At 47.3% G+C, this 15,520-nt stretch overlaps 1 protein-coding gene across 4 annotated transcripts in view; it reads right to left on the bottom strand.

The window, feature by feature from the left end:
* The window catches only part of LOC129120348 (GDNF family receptor alpha-4), a 76,616-nt gene that overhangs the window by 17,229 nt on the left and 43,867 nt on the right, over window positions 1-15,520 (bottom strand). For 3 of the 4 annotated variants that reach the window (XM_054632906.2, XM_054632908.2, XM_077177948.1), the window contains exon 2: window positions 1,430-1,708. In XM_054632906.2, the coding sequence (XP_054488881.2) occupies window positions 1,430-1,708 (279 nt within the window). The remainder of the gene's footprint in view (window positions 1-1,429; window positions 1,709-15,520) is intronic. The other variant, XM_077177947.1, reaches the window with a different exon arrangement.

The raw sequence follows: 15,520 nt of genomic DNA, 5'->3' as shown, positions 1-15,520 counted from the left end.
TTCTCTTCCTTCTAGAGGAAGGTGTCTCTCCCTGCCCATGGCAGGGGCTTGGAACTTTCAGGGTCTTTCAGGTCCCTTCCAACATAAACCATCGTGTGTCCCAGAGCTGGAAGCCCTCAAGGCAGCACTGCCCTACACAGCTGTGTCACAGGTGACCCGTTTCCAAGTTTGAGCCATGAAGGTCAGCTGGGAAGGAAGGAGCTGTGACACCACCCACTGAGATGAGTGGAGAAATTGGATTACCACCTCTTCCCCAGACTCCCCTTCAATGGAAACAAATCTGGCAAATAATTATGGGAAAGGCCAGATACTGGAGTATGCTCAGATCTTGTATTTGCTCAGGTCAGTTCATAGCACTATGCTCAGCACCCTGCAAGCTGTGGCACCTGGAAGCTTCCCAGGAATTTGATCAACCAGTTTCCATCCTGGCAAGCCTGTGCACTGCAGAGTCCATGCTCTTTGTTTTGCTTGGCCTTTTGGCCTGTGGTTTCACCCCTGCACTTTTCCTTTCAGGTTTCAGCCAGCAGTGTTTTATTAATCTACTTCACAGCCCATGGCTGGAAGGGTCTGTTTTATTCCCCATTTTAATTTTCATGGTGCATAAAATACTCACCAGCCTGACAAGGAAGAATTATGGTCACTGAGGTGCAATTTTATGGTGACTCTTAAAAAACGTCAAAATCCAAACTTATTGAATACTGGCTCTGGGAACACTTTAAGTTCCAACTTGATGTCACCAGCCCCAAATCTTCACTAACACAAAGACAGTGGTGCACTTGAGACATTCTAAGAGTGATTTTTTTGAAGCTCATGCTGTTTTTCCTCAATGTCTGGGCTTTATGTTGTGTTTCTATAAAATCTACAGTGTTTATGGTCTTGGTTAACATACTTAGATACAAAATACGCTGTGCATTTCCCCAGCAAAAGATCTCAATGTATATTGGGAATGTCATAAAAGAGAGGCTGGGTTAAAAAAAAAAGGAAGGAGGCATCTCAGGTTTTCAGTAGTGCTTTCTCTGAAATGTCAATACCATAGGGATCAATAGGATCATCAAATCTCTTGAGTTGGAAGGGCCCCACAGGGACCCTCAACTCCAATTGCTGGCCCTACCAGACACCTCAACAATCCCACCCTGTGCCTGAGAGTGCTATTCAAATGCTCCTGGAGCTCTGGCAGCCTTTGGACCGTGCCCATTCCCTGGGGAGCCTGGGCAGTGTCTGAGCACCCTCTGGGGGAAGAGCCTTTCCTGATATCCAACCTAACCCCCTCCAACACAGCTTCATGCTGCTCCCTGCAAGATCAGCATGTCTTGAGACAGAACAGGATCGTACTGGGGTGTCCTGCAGCAACCTCAGAGCTCTGTAGAACGGCCCGTGAGCAATTCCCTTTTAGGAAGATGATCAGAAAGGAGTGCCCCGTCCCACTGACCTTCCATCAGTGTGTGGTGGATGCTCCAGTAGACACTGAGGCAGTGCTTCTCCTTCTTCATGCCGCGCTTGCACTTGCAGCCGTAGAGCTGGCTGGAGAGCAGGGCGCTGACGGTGCTGCGGCACTGGCTCTTGGCGTCGGGGCCCAGCTTGTTGGCGCCGTTGCCCGCGATGCACTGGCGCAGCGTGCGGAACTTGGCGCTGCACACGGGGTCGGTGGTGCACGCCTCGCCCGCCTGCAGGCAGTCCCTGCTGGGGCCCGCGGCCGCTGCCATGCCTGCTGCAAGGGAAGGGGAGGGACGGTCAGTGCCACGGAGCAGCCCCGCGGGAAATGGCCTGGGACTCCCGCAGTTGAAGGACTCCTGCTCCTCAGATAGGCTTATCCCCAAGCAAGGCAGTCCTATCCAGATAACTCAGTCCCTCTTGAGACAGAGTGCCCGAATACCCACACTGCTCGAAGCCGTGGCTACCTTTGGCAAGCTAAGTGGATTTCAGCTCTTTAGTAATTATCAGCTCTCCTAGGATTTCAGCTTGTGCTTGCCAAAAGCACCAGAGGGCTGGGGGTAGAAGCAGACGAGAGAGAGTGGAGAAGGAGAGGTCCTGGCGTTCCACAGTGATGGTTTATTGGGGGTCTGTGAAGGGTTCCAGTGATGGCTCTTCTTCTGTTGAATGGGCTAAAACAGCCCCTTTTTATAGGGTACAGAGGGATCCAAACTTGTCCAATAGTAGGGGTTAGGGGAAAAGTGACCTATGGGGTTCCAGAGATAAGCTAGGGTCTGAGAGGCGGAAGACAGGAGCTTATTTTGCTGTCTCATCAGGACTCAGCAATCCCTACTGTTAAGTCTCTGCCCGCCATGGGGCCATAGCCAACTCCATGGAGCCTGCTACACACAGTCTCCTTCTTCTGGGGGGCCCAGAGAAGGCGTGGATGCCCCGTCCCTGGAAGTGTTCAGGGCCAGGCTGGATGGAGCTCTGAGTTACTGGGACAGTGGGAGGTGTCTCTGCCCATGGCAGAGGGGTGGAACCAGATGAGCTTTGAGGTCATTTCCAACCCAAATCATTCCATGGTTCTATGACAGGATCAGCCTGGTAGCAGGGTTATGAGAGACAGAAACTTGATCAGTTCCTGGTGGTTGATTTTTCCTTCTTGGAGAACAAAAATATTTTCAAATCCTTTCTTTCCCAGCTCTCTATCTCATTTCTGCCCTCCAAAGTTAGCAGTAGCCCTATGTTACAGAGACCTTGGCCTCTGCTCCTTGAATATGGTTTAACTGTGCCTACACCTTCCTGGAGCTATAAATGGCTCTGTGTGGGTGTTTTGACATGTAGTCAGCCCACATATATCCCAGCAGTTGGCCCTAGTTCACTGCCACCATTTCCCCAGGACTCCCACTGTTTCTGTCCTGGCTTTTTCCAAGCTTTTGTAAATTGTCTTCAGAGTTCCTTTACCAACACAAAATGCTGTGCTGTCCATTTGGAGAGTCCAAAGCATGGCAGGAAGATGGTATTGCTACACATATGCCAATAAATTAGCTCATCAGGGCTCAGTGGTGCTGTGCCTCAGTACCAAGAGCAGACCAATCCCATGTTATTTATTGCTCTTCCTCACTAAAGCAGGCTGGACACACCCAGGCTGGCTCCTGGGATGTGCTCAGCCCAAGGCTGGTGGCTGCATTGCTGCTCCTGGCAAAGGCAGGGTCAGCCATGCTCAGATGAGGCTGTGTGGCACCAGGTGGCACAGAGGGGACTGGTGTGATGGTCTGCAGCATTTGACATAGGTCAGGCAGCACTCCTCCATGGCTTGGGAGAGTGAGGAAGAGGCAAACCTGGTTTATGGAAGGGGAGAATCCGTTCCAGTGCCCATACAGTAATTTTGGATCCTGCTGTACTATCAAAACAGAAACTGCTGTCATGACCTTGAAGGACAACTTCTCCAATACTTCCCAAAGGAAGTCTCTGTCTTTAACGTAACTTGTCTTCCCTTTGGGTAGGAACCAGAAGGGGAAGGACAGAAAAGACCATCTGCTTTTTTGACTCCCTCCAGTGTGTGCTTCAGGTGAGACCCAGCTTGGACAATATTAGAAAATCCTGCTTCCTGAGAAAAATGTGAGTTCCTGATCTCCATCTCTGAGGGCTTAATGAAATCTCTGCTTTCTCCAAGACTTTACAGATCTCTTCATAAAGTCCCCTTTTCTGCCTTCCAACTGCTACCTCTCCCTAATTTCTGCACCTCCCAGTTGAGCACTCGAGCCCAGGATATCCATTTCTGTTCCCTCAGCAGTCACAGTGTGTTTGCTAAGAAGGAGCTGCCTCTGTTGCTCTTGATTAGAGTAGAAAGTAGCAGCTGGAGTTCAGATACTTCAATTATGTTTATTACAAACTTTGGGTGAACCCACTAGGAGGTTTCCTCCTGAAGTATCCCAGTGGAATCTCAAATGAAAAACCTTTCATCTAACTGCAGACTATTTCAAAGTGCCTCATGGCCAATGTCAAGCTTTCAGGTATTTCAAATCTCACACTATCTCAAATTTGAGTTCTCCTGCCCCTGATTTATTCATAGACCTAGTTTATTTAGCACTCAAGGCTTGTTTGGATCTGCCAAATGTGGAGAGAGAAATTATTTCCAACATGTGGGAAACTCTGCCTTGGGCTGTCATATACTGAAGAACTTCGAACACAAGGAACCAGTTTCCTTGAAATATCATTTGGGCAATTTGCAAATTCACTGAGATCCATAAAATGAGCTAGAGAACATATCTGAGCAGAATCCATAGGAATAAAGGAAAAAATACTTCACTTATTTCAGTCTGGCTTTTTCCAAAGGGTCTCCTCTGAATGAGGATAAAGCCCAGCAGGCTGTATTCCAGAAGAGATGACTTTGTCAGTGTCCTGTCAGCTGCTAGAAAAGTAGGTTAAAATAGAAATTATGACCTTCCTTCCCTTTCTCCGCTACATGAATTGCAGAAGATACTCCCCAGGATGGTTATAAACACAACCAGCCTGTAAAAGCTGTAAAACACTTCGGGATCTCACTTTAATAAATCAAGCAGATTGACCATTTGAGAAATTTTCCTGCAAAATTTTAAGTAAATATATCCTCAAACCAAGCCTTGCTTCATAGAACAAAGGCCAGGGGTGAATATTTACAGCCCAAACCCACAGCATAAAACACCTCCATTCAGACTTTATGACAGAGGTGCTTGAAGCCACTTGCAGTGTCATGAATGACCCGTTCCGTAATTGTGTCACTTAAAAACCAAATCATTCAGGGGCTTTTATTGTTAGCGGTGTCTTTGCAACTGAGACAACATAACACCACGTTTTTCTCCTCACACTGCCCCTGAGAGAGTAATTTTATGCAACATTAAGACAGCACCTCTTAGGGAAAAAGATAAATCTCCATGACTTATAAAATTGATAGTGCTTCCTAACAGGCAGGGACAAGAGCAATATTAGGTCTTCTCTCCCAAAGATGGAGTGGCCTTTCTGGTTTTGCCTTCAAAAATAGCTCCTGGCAGGCTCTGTGCCATGGGATTTTCCTCCTCCTTGGCTAACCAGGGAATTGGGAAATGCACAGAGCTCTGCGTGGCTTGGGCTTTCTGAGTCTCTGCTTTGCTAATAGCAGCCCTTCCAGCTCCCTCTGCTCCCTTTAAAAAGCCATTTGTCTGGAGTTTTATTTCTCACTCCCTGCTAATTTCACGCTGTTTACGGTGGGCAGATGGAGTAATGAGTTTATTTTCACATCCTGTTTGTAGCTGTGCTCCACATCTGTTTCTGCTCACTCTTATCTCAGTGTCATTCACCCAGAGCTACTCCTCAAGTGTGGGAGTAAGAGAAAATCCTGTCTCTTCCCATTTTAACAGACCTCAGCTCATCTCAGATAGGTGTCTCAAAGTGCTGACCAAGCAGGTCTGACTCTCCTCCAAGGACACAATTTCCTTTCTCAAGGAAGTGCAGCTGTGTCTGTGGTACAGAAGTGTGAAGGTGATTCTGTGAGGGCTGGAAATAGTGAATAAAATGCCTGGAGAGCACCAATGTGGAGTCCTGTCACTCTCCCTTTCTTACTCAACTTGGCCTTTAGATGTTTTAGCAGGAACCACACCAGTTCCACTGGGGCCCTGGGATACATCCCCCTTCCCTCCCCTCCAGTTTATATATGAATTCAGTGGGAATCTTTTTACACTCCTCATTTGAAGGGCTGGCGAATGTCCAGAAAAGGGCAACGAAGCTGGGGAAGGGTCTAGACAGTAATGCTGTCTTATGAAGAGCAGCTGAGGGAGCTGGGAAAGGGGCTCAGTCTGGAGAAAGGGGGATCAGGGATGTCTTGAAGAAATATTCCTAGTATTTCCCAACTATCCATAAACCAATAGTCATGCTTGAATGGGCCCAGGTGGCTAATGCAGGTGGCCCCTGCTAAACCTTGTTTAAACTGTGTTTTCATGTCACGATTTTTTAGCCAAATGCTCAGGATCACACAAGGAACAAACTCTTGTACACAGCTAAAATTTAATTTCCCATTTGCTGCTGAAATACCTGCAGAGCAGCCCCAATGAATAGCTCTGCCATACCTATGCTCCTTCCCCCAGCCTGCTTGAGAACAGCCCCCCCACGAGATCCCACGCACCTTGTCCAGAACTCAGAGCTGTCACCTGGGGTTTGTAGAGCCCAGAAACCTCCTTTGGGATGCTGTTCTCCATGCAAGGGGAAGTTTCCTTCCCTTCCCCCTGTCTTGCCCTGATCTCAGTGCAGGTTCCATGCTCCAACACCTCTCTGAGGGCTGCCCCAGTGTTTCCTGTGTTAACTCAGAGCAGCTCACCTGAGGAGGACACCACCACTCCCTGCTGACAGTCCTCTGTGGACTTTGATGGTTTTACCAACATAGCACACACATAATGGAATCCCACACTGCAAATCGATCTTCTCCTAGTGGTCCTTCCCAGCCAGCACTGGGGTGGTGGAATTTCCTGAGAACATCTCAGGAATGCAGGGTCTGAGGGTGCTAAAGCAATACTGGAAAGTTCAGGCCAATAACGTGCTGCGTGTCTTGATCAGGCATTAAAAATGTGCTGCCTGATCCTCTGTCCCTCCAGCTCTGACCCTTCACCCCTTCCCTCCATGTTTTGAGCAATCTTTTGTCTGTGTTTGATCTATGCCTCCACACAGGACTTTACAGGCACCGAGGAGATACAAATAACCACAGCAACACCGACTGAATATTTCCTTCTGCTCTGATGGCTGATCCATGTAGGAGATAACCACTCACTGTACAGACTCAAACCCAAAGAAAACATTTCTCTCATCTGCCTGGCTGTTTATCACAGATTTATACATGACACCCAGATACCATGACAAGTTGTATCATGTCTCCATTACCCTTAAGGAGAACAGAATTCATCATGAAAGCCCTCATGATGACTTGGGGTAAAGTCTCCCTAGATATCATTGCTCCCCTACACTAACACATCCTTTTTGACAAGGCTTCAGCCTTTGTTTTCTAAAGATGCCTCTGGAATGCCCCATCCTGCTGGACTGACTCAGCCAGACTAACCACCAAATCAGCTATAAACAATATTCTTATGAAAGGAGGATGAAAGGCAGACCATCACGCTCAGTGCATGACCTGGTTGCAAATAGTCGTGTATCTATTTTAAATAAGTTTAATCCATCAGACCAGGAAGAAGGCTTAAAATTTTTGTGGATCCATGAAGTCCCAAAGTGGGTACAGGTTATTCTGAAATACTGGGAATCTGAAACACAGATCACACAACTAGCTGCAAGTTTTGGCAGAGAAAATGATCCGTCACATTCACTCCTTGCTGAAATCTGGGGACACCATGATATTGGTGTATTGGGAAGCTTCAGTCCCTGATTTCCACTGGAACAGAGGCTCTTCTCCCACTCCCAAAGCTAGGCAGCATACCAGACAGGGCGACTGGGGTTTGTGATCACCAGGGTCTCAACACTGGTGCATTGTATCCCACATTTATCCCATCCTGTGGGAAAACTGGTGGTCTCTGGATATCAGCTCCTTGTATACCAAGGTGAGAGAACATCTAGCAGAGAGCAGTAAGGACAACTGAGGTCTCAAGGGCCAGAGGTGATCTTTAAGTATTTACAGTAGATATATAAGACCTCAAGTTCCACCTAAATTTGACTTTAAAATGTCCTGGCCCATGGTAAAGACATAATGATTCTCTGCTGAGGCAGAGCAAAACAAGCTTAGAATCAGGAGACAGCTCCTCTGTTGGTCCAACTCTGCCTGGGTCTGCTCAGTCACATCACCTTGTGATCTTTCCCACCCCTGACCTGCCATGCTCCCCATCCAGATCTCCCCATGTGCTGGGCAGGGCTCACACATGTCCCTGTTCACCTGAAAGGTGATGGTGAGCAAGAAGTTTGTTCCCTGGTCTTGCTGGGCCTTCAAGTCTAATATTTGACCTGCACACAGAATCACAGAATCATTTAGGTTGGAGAAGTCCTTTCAGGTCACCAAGTTCAACCATTCCCCCTGCACTGCCCATGCCCCCAAGTGCCACATCCACAGGGCTCTGAAACCTCATCATTAAACCCTTTGCATCTTCTCCTTTTACAAGCAAAAATTCTTCTCATGTTGCAGTTGATGCTCGTCTGCCACTAAAGCAGCATTCAGGAGTCATCAGCCACAGAGTCTGAAGTAACTGAGCTCATCAAACATCACTTGATTTTTGTACATGTATTTTTATTTCTCTATTTGTGTATCAAGATCAGCTCAGCTTCCCAGCCCAGATTTGGACAAGCAAGGCAGCCTAATTCTCATCTTTCTGAGCCAAATTTCAGCTAACAACACCCAATGCCTTAAAGGCAGTCTGCTTAAGTCCAGCAGAGTGAAATCCAGATCTTTCTCAGTGCCTGTAATAGTTTTATAATATATAGAATTAAATATCTGAGATTTTTTTAACTCCCTTAGCTCCACTTTGCTTCAAATCATTTGACTGAAGAGTTCTGGCATTCACCAACTCCTCAAAATCTTGCAAAGTCCTATTAATTAACTGTGCACTGATGTAAAAAATGACCACTTCTGGAAGCCCATATGTGCCACATAAAGGTTTATTGTTTCCTACGGGGTATCTTAATATGAGAGTGTCTATAATGCAGTCTCAGTGCCATGGATGGTCCCACAGGTCCACCACACCTGACCCAGCCTCGTTGGTTTTTGTCTCCAAGGTAGAAACTCTTGACACATTTCACACTCACCTATTTCTTCCATCCCTGTGTGCATTGGTGGCCACTGCAATGGATTTTCATGATCTCACAGATTCTGTAGAATCCCTCAGGGCTGTAGCACTGACACTGCTAATCCTTGCACCTGTGCCCTGTGCTCTCAGTGACAGAAAGCTCCCATCTGGATTGATATGCAGCTCCCAAGCCTCCTGCCAGTGGCACTGTTAAAAGCTTTCTGCAGTGCCTTCTCCTTTGCCATGGCTCCCAGAAGTTTATTCCCAATGATGTTTGAGATGAGAGAAATCTCTTCCACCAGATTTCCACGGCCAGTGCAGTTCTCCACCAGCACTCAAGAATGATGCTCAAACACTCCCAGGACAGCAGTGCCTGCTCTCAGCTTGTTTTCCTGGTTTACACTGCTCAAACTGCATGGATGCAGCTGGAAAATTAAAGCTGAACACCCTCCTGTCTTCTCACAGGTGAATGAGCTATTTCTTTAGCAACAGTGACATTGGGGTCAATTTTTTTTGAGATCCGTTTCCCCTACCTGAATATTTTTCTTTAACAACTCTTGCAGCAAAGGAATCCCTCTGTACATGAAGGTGCTTTTTGCAGAGTGGTTGAGAAAACAATTCCACCATAGTGCACAGGAGTTCTTTCACACTGCCCTGAGTCATTCACAGAGGGATTTACTGGCCAGGTGGTTGATCTTGAGGTGAAATATTCAAGATCAGGTTGGACAGGGCTCTGAGCAGTGTGATCTAGTGCAAGATGTCCCTGCTCATTGCAGGGGGTTGTACAGACAACCTTTAAAGATCTCTTCAAACCCCAAACTATTCTCTAATTCTCTGGCACAGCTTGCCCAAACTCAGGTGCTTGCTTTCCTCTCTTTGGCTGGCAAAACTCCCTGTCCACGCTGGCACTCTTGTTTCACTTGGAATCCTGAATAACAGCCCAAAAAGAACAGAGCTCATTTAATTCCAGGAGCCAAACCCTGCAAATCTTTCTTAGCTGTCAAAGCAGCATTTCTGTATTCACATGGCTTTGGCCAGAGTCTGTGTATACGTCGATTCACTTCCACTTTCTCCCAAATACCCCACATTTCTGATTTCAAATTAGATTTTTTTTGCCATGGCCTATTTTTTGACCCTTCTGCTGCCCTCTCCCCTACCCCCCAGCCTATGTGGACTGCAATGTCCTTATTTCCTTCAAATTATTCTTGCATTTTCCTGTCAAAAACCTTAGGAGCAAGTTAAAATCCAGAGGGAAATTTTTATAAGGAACATGTCCCATCAGGGGCATTGGAAATGCAGATTTACAAAGTCTTCTTAGTCGGGGCAATTTGCAAATACCCAAGAGGGGCAGATTACAGGATGAAGATACCCCACATCTCCAGCTATTGTCTTCAAAATACTTCCCTTGGTACACAAAGGAAAACATTTTCTCTGAATATTCCTGCTGAGTTGTTTGGCATCTAATCTCCATCTGAGGGACTTGTGCTTCTTTTCTGCTGCTCCCAGAGGCAGGCATATTGCAGTGACTTCTATTTTGAAAAACTGTTTTCAGTGTTTGCAGATAGTCCCAACCCTTCCCTTAACTTCTGCCTCATGAGCAGAGCAGCATTTCTGGAGGCTGAAGCACTGAGGGTTCAGGATCTGACAGCACAGATTTCTATGCCCTGCTCACCAGTGCTATTAAAGACATCTCAACACTGTTTTATTTTCTCTTTTCCCCCTGGTCTACACTTCCTTGCAGTGTATCACTTTCCAGATACCATCCAGCCATTCACATCTTTTCCCATTCACAAGGGTCTCTCCCTCTGCTGTAGTCTGTGGCTGCAGCAGGTTCCCAGGGAGGAGCTGTTGACCAAAAAAGAGATGGTGGAGTGAGGCTGAGGGTGAGGAGAGGGATGGCTCTGCTGGTGATCCATTGCCCCACAGCTGCTGACTCATAAACTGAGAACAGAAATGGATCTGGCATTCGTGCCATGGGTTCTCCCTCTCTGGCATAACCAAGAACAAGACCCTGAACTTCTGCTGTGGCCCAGGTCAGAACATGTGATGGGTGATGAGAGGGGCAACAGCTCCAAGGAGATAAAGTAATTTGAGGACATGGATCCTTTTGGGCAAGACCTTCAGAATGAAATCCAGGCTGCTTCTGTCATGTCCCACCACACTCTCCACAGAATAAGAGATGTTCCCCTCCAAATTCTGCTTTAAAATCTGCTTTAAAATTTCACCTCATGGCACAGAATTGCTTACACAGAAATACATTCTCCCAGGGGCTGCTGGACCCTGTCAGAGAGTCTGTGTATATGAGCTACTTGAGATGGTGGAAAAGTAACATCTTTATCTTTCCAACTCTTATGAAGAATGAGATCCCAAAGGAGTGGAAAAAGAAAGAAGCAGGCAGAAGAACCAGATGAATTATGGATCAACCTCATGGATAACACTGTCCAGGAAAGCAGGTGTGACATGGGATTTGACCTCTCCAAGATATTGGGCACAGGTCCAAGCGTGAGTGGCCTCTGAGCAGTCACAGCCAAGTGGGTGCCCATGAACACAGAGCTCCAAAACCAGAAAAGGTTTTTTCAGACTCAGAGGTGTTTGAGAGTCTGTCCTGAGTCTGGTACTGTTCAATATTCCCATAATGGCTCCAGTGATGGAATAGAGAACAGATTTCTGTAATTTGTGGCTGACAGAAGATGAGGAGGGGGTCACAAGCAATGGGCAAGACAAGACTGGAATTCAAAATTATCTTGGTCTGTTCAAGGCAGTGTATGAAATCAGGAGGATGACACTGACCAGAAGCAAAAGTGGCACTGGGAGATGTGAGTGTGAAAGGACAGGAGGGAAAAGCAAAGCTAGGAAATAGAAGCTAGGGAGATATGGCTGTGGGGAGAGAGGTGGTCACAGGCTGAACAGGGAAAAGAAACAGGATGAAAACCAGAAAACGTGGTCTGGGGCATAAGTGGTATGTGTTTATCACAGGAAGTAATTATTCTGCACTTCTCAGCCCCAGTAAGGCTTTAGCTGGAGTTTGGGTCATCTTTTGATAGGACAACACATGTTAAGGAAGATGACAAGATGCCAGAGGAATTTTATTAAAATTATAAATGGTTTGCAGGCTGAGGTGAGGATGAAAGAAAAGGATTTCTGTAGTTTAGGATGAAGGCTGTGAAGAAACAAGATCAGAACACTCAAATACATAAACAAGACATTTTAGATGTGGACACTGATAGATATCCCTCCACTGCTGTGGTACATGAGATGAGACGTAATTCTGAGTGAATGTGCAGCAAGGGAGATTTAGATCAATATTGAGAAAAATGTTACATGGGAAGTTAAAAAGTGGAACAGATTATGGAGGGTCTGTTTAATCCCCAGCAGTGGAATTGTTTACAAAAGCACCCGTCAGAAGCAACTCTTGCATCCTCCCTTCCCTGCTGGACCTGTGGGTGCTGTACACGTGGTCCCTTCCCATTCTCTGTCCCTGGGACACCTTCCATGGGAGACCTTGTGGCAGCTGTGGATTGTGAAATGAGGACAGACACCTCCAAATCAAACAAACCACACTGGAGACAGGCACAAATGGAAGGGGAATAATGTCTGTGTGAAGTGTGGCTCTCTCAGAACCAGCATCTCCCTCCTCAAGGCCAGACCGGACACTGGGGCTGGAGCAAGCTGGGACAGTGAAGGTGTCCCGGGCCAGCACTCCCTGGGTAGCCCTTCCCTGCCTCACCAGGCTCCAACACAGCTCCTAACACTCTGTTTCTATCCACTGGCTCCCACCAAACACTGACACACCAAGCTGCAGAAAGGTGGTTGGGTTTTTAAAGCACATGCTGGAGGTCTATGTCCTCCTTTGCCATCCCTGGCAGGGATCTGAGGGAACTGCTGTTCTAGGGCAAGCTGAGCCCATTTGCACAGCCCACAACCTCCTTTGTGCCCAGAGCAGCTTGGAAGGCAGAGCACGGAGCATCCCTGTCCACGCTGCCAATAACAACATCAGGGCAATGCCTTCAGAGACAGAGCTCTGGGAACACAGAGTTCATCCAGCTCTCCGGGGGAGCTGCGATGCCCACGGCATCAAACAGCCCTAAAAATGTCTGATGCTCTTGGTTCAGCGGGGTCCAGCAGTCATTTTCAAGTCCCTGCTCTTGCTGTAGAGAAGTGAGGAGAAAATTACGTTTTCCTCGTTTGATCTCTGGCACTTGCTGGATCAGAAAAGTCTACGGGAGTTGAGTTTGAACTGCTGCCAGACCAACAATTGTTAGCAAAAATGGACAGGATTTGGATCCTGCCTTCAGCGGTTTCAACACTCTTATCTGTCCTGCACATCATTCCATATAACTAAGCACTGGAAAACCTTCCAACTCTGCCTGCAAAGCACAAGAGCAGCCAAGATGGGCCAAGACAACTGTGCAGACCTTGAGCATTCATTGCTAAGGACAGAATCTCACCCGTTTTTAAAGGGTCATTTATCAATGAACTCTCTTCTTAATGCACCTCTTTGAAGCACTTAAATGCCAGCGTGCTCTGTGCTGCATGGCTATGATGGGGATCCCAGCCATGTGTCAAGCAGCAACTGTGACCCCTTTTTCTGTGATTAAGTTCATTTTTGTTCCATCCAATTTTTTTTTGTACATGATTAACCGGTGAATAAAAAGGCCATTTTTTATTTTTCTTTGCAAGGGCTGAAGCAGTTTTAATCATATATAATTCAACACTTGCTATGCCATTAGCATTGCCTGCTTTAAGATGAATTTGGCACTAAACAAGCACTCAATTATACTCCCCCGCCTCTATTTTCTTTGGAAGTTGCAAAATTCATTCAAACAAAAGCTAAACCCTCCTGAAGATTTATGAAGATTAATGATGATTAAAATCAAAGAACAGAGATTCTCCTCCTGCCGTTACAAAGCCACAGGGCTCCAATAAATGTCTTCCAGTGACACTTTTCCAGGCAACCCTGGGTTCAAAGACAAAATTGTGTACATGCCTGTACCAGCACAGGTCATTGCATCTATCCATCATCCCTTCATCTCTCACTGACCTTTTTCTGCCTCTGACACTAAATATTAGACACAAAGGCTGGAGTTAGTAAGGCCAAATCAGAAGCGAGGACGAATAAGGCATACAGTGAAACTGGAAGAGGAAGCCAAGTTGGAAAAACCAGGGAAGATTTCAGCTGAGGAAGGGAAAAGGCAGTGAGAAGTGAGACACAAGACAACTGGAATTTAGGCATATAACCATACAGGAAAACAGTTAGGGAATGCAAAGAGGAACCCAAATTAAATACTTGCAGTAACTCTCTGGAATCACTCCTGTGCCCTCAGTGGCTTGAGGAGAGCCTGGGGAGCCTCACTTAGCTGGGACAACTCCCACAGCCTGTGGGGCTCGTGGTGGGGCAGTCTGACTACAAACAGAGGGTGGGAGGGCATAGAGGGGAAAGGCAGGATGTGCTGGAACAGCAAAAACACAAAACCATGAGAACTTACGTTGGGATCAACAAGGCTCCACAGCAGAGAGGCACTGAGGTTGTAAATGCAAGGATTCACAATCTGAGACCGCCATGAATAATCCAGAAGGAGCTGAAATCCACGCTCCCATCCCACACCAGCACAAGGGCACAGTCACATAACAGCCCAGCCTGTGCATTAATGCAGCCTCACACAGAGGAGGGATTCTCATTACACCTGTCTGCCTTGTCCAGAACATCAGCTGGCTGACAGTCAGACCAGAGATACTATTTTAATCATCAGACTTGGGTGAGAATTGTACCTGTGGAGGCAGTGCAAGCCTTGTGTCTGTACCTTGTGTAATATTTAGAGTGCTGTGCTGAGAAGGGAGAGGCTGCATTGTGAGATCTGCACGGCCCTGGCAAGTCTTTCCTAATACATCTCATAAAAGGGAGAGCAAAAAAGATATTTCAGCTGGGTAACTGAGTCATAAAAAGCATAAAACCAATTTGGAGGACACAGAATAAGGAAAAACAGTGGAAACATGGCGAGAAAGAGAGAAGATGAATGGATCATGTCTTGGGGTAGCTCCAAAACCAGGATGATAAATTGGTTTTCCCTAGGGCTGCTGAGTTGAGGCATTGGGCAGAAATGGGCAACAAATGAACAACAAAGGCAGTGTGTTAAAAAATAAAATATAGAGTATAAAGCAAGTAGTAAATTATCTGTCATGTAAGGGTGGTACAGAGGAAAAGAAGTCAAGGCCTGCTTGGAGCAACCTGGTCCAGAGGAAGGTGTCCCTGCCCATGGCAGGGGGTGGAACAAGATGAGCTTGAAGGTCCCTTCCAACCCAAACCATTCCATAGTTCTCTGATAATTGTGTTGGTAGCCATTTCATTCCCCCCTGAGATGGGTGTCCTTGTTTGTGTGTCACTGGAGGAGCCAGCTGCCCACCTGTGGGTATTTAGTGCAGCCTGGGATGCTCCAAGGTATCTGAGACAGGAGCAGGGCTACAGGTGGGACACAGTCCCATGGGAATCCTGCCCGCTCCTGGAGCAGCAGCTGAGCAGAGCTCCAGGCAGGGCAGCACCTCAGCTGGGGCCTGGCAGATGAAACTGGAGGGAGACAGCCCCTGGAGCCCAGTCCTGGCAGATGAAACTGGAGGGAGACAGCCCTTGGAGACCAGTCCAGGTCAAACTGGAGGGAGACAGCCCTTGGACAGCCCCTGGACAGCCCCTGGACAGCCCCTGGAGCCCAGTCCTGGCAGATGAAACTGGAGGGAGACAGCCCCTGGAGCTCAGTCCAGGTCAAACTGGAGGGAGACAGCCCCTGGAGCTCAGTCCAGGTCAAACTGGAGGGAGACAGCCCTTGGACAGCCCTTGGACAGCCCCTGGACAGCCCCTGGAGCCCAGTCCTGGTCCCACAGCAGCA

This window comes from Agelaius phoeniceus, chromosome 4 (assembly GCF_051311805.1).
Source record: "Agelaius phoeniceus isolate bAgePho1 chromosome 4, bAgePho1.hap1, whole genome shotgun sequence".
NCBI classification, from domain to species: domain Eukaryota; kingdom Metazoa; phylum Chordata; class Aves; order Passeriformes; family Icteridae; genus Agelaius; species Agelaius phoeniceus.
The sequence above is the reverse complement of the archived record's forward strand: the minus strand, read 5'-3'. Positions and strand labels throughout refer to the sequence as shown.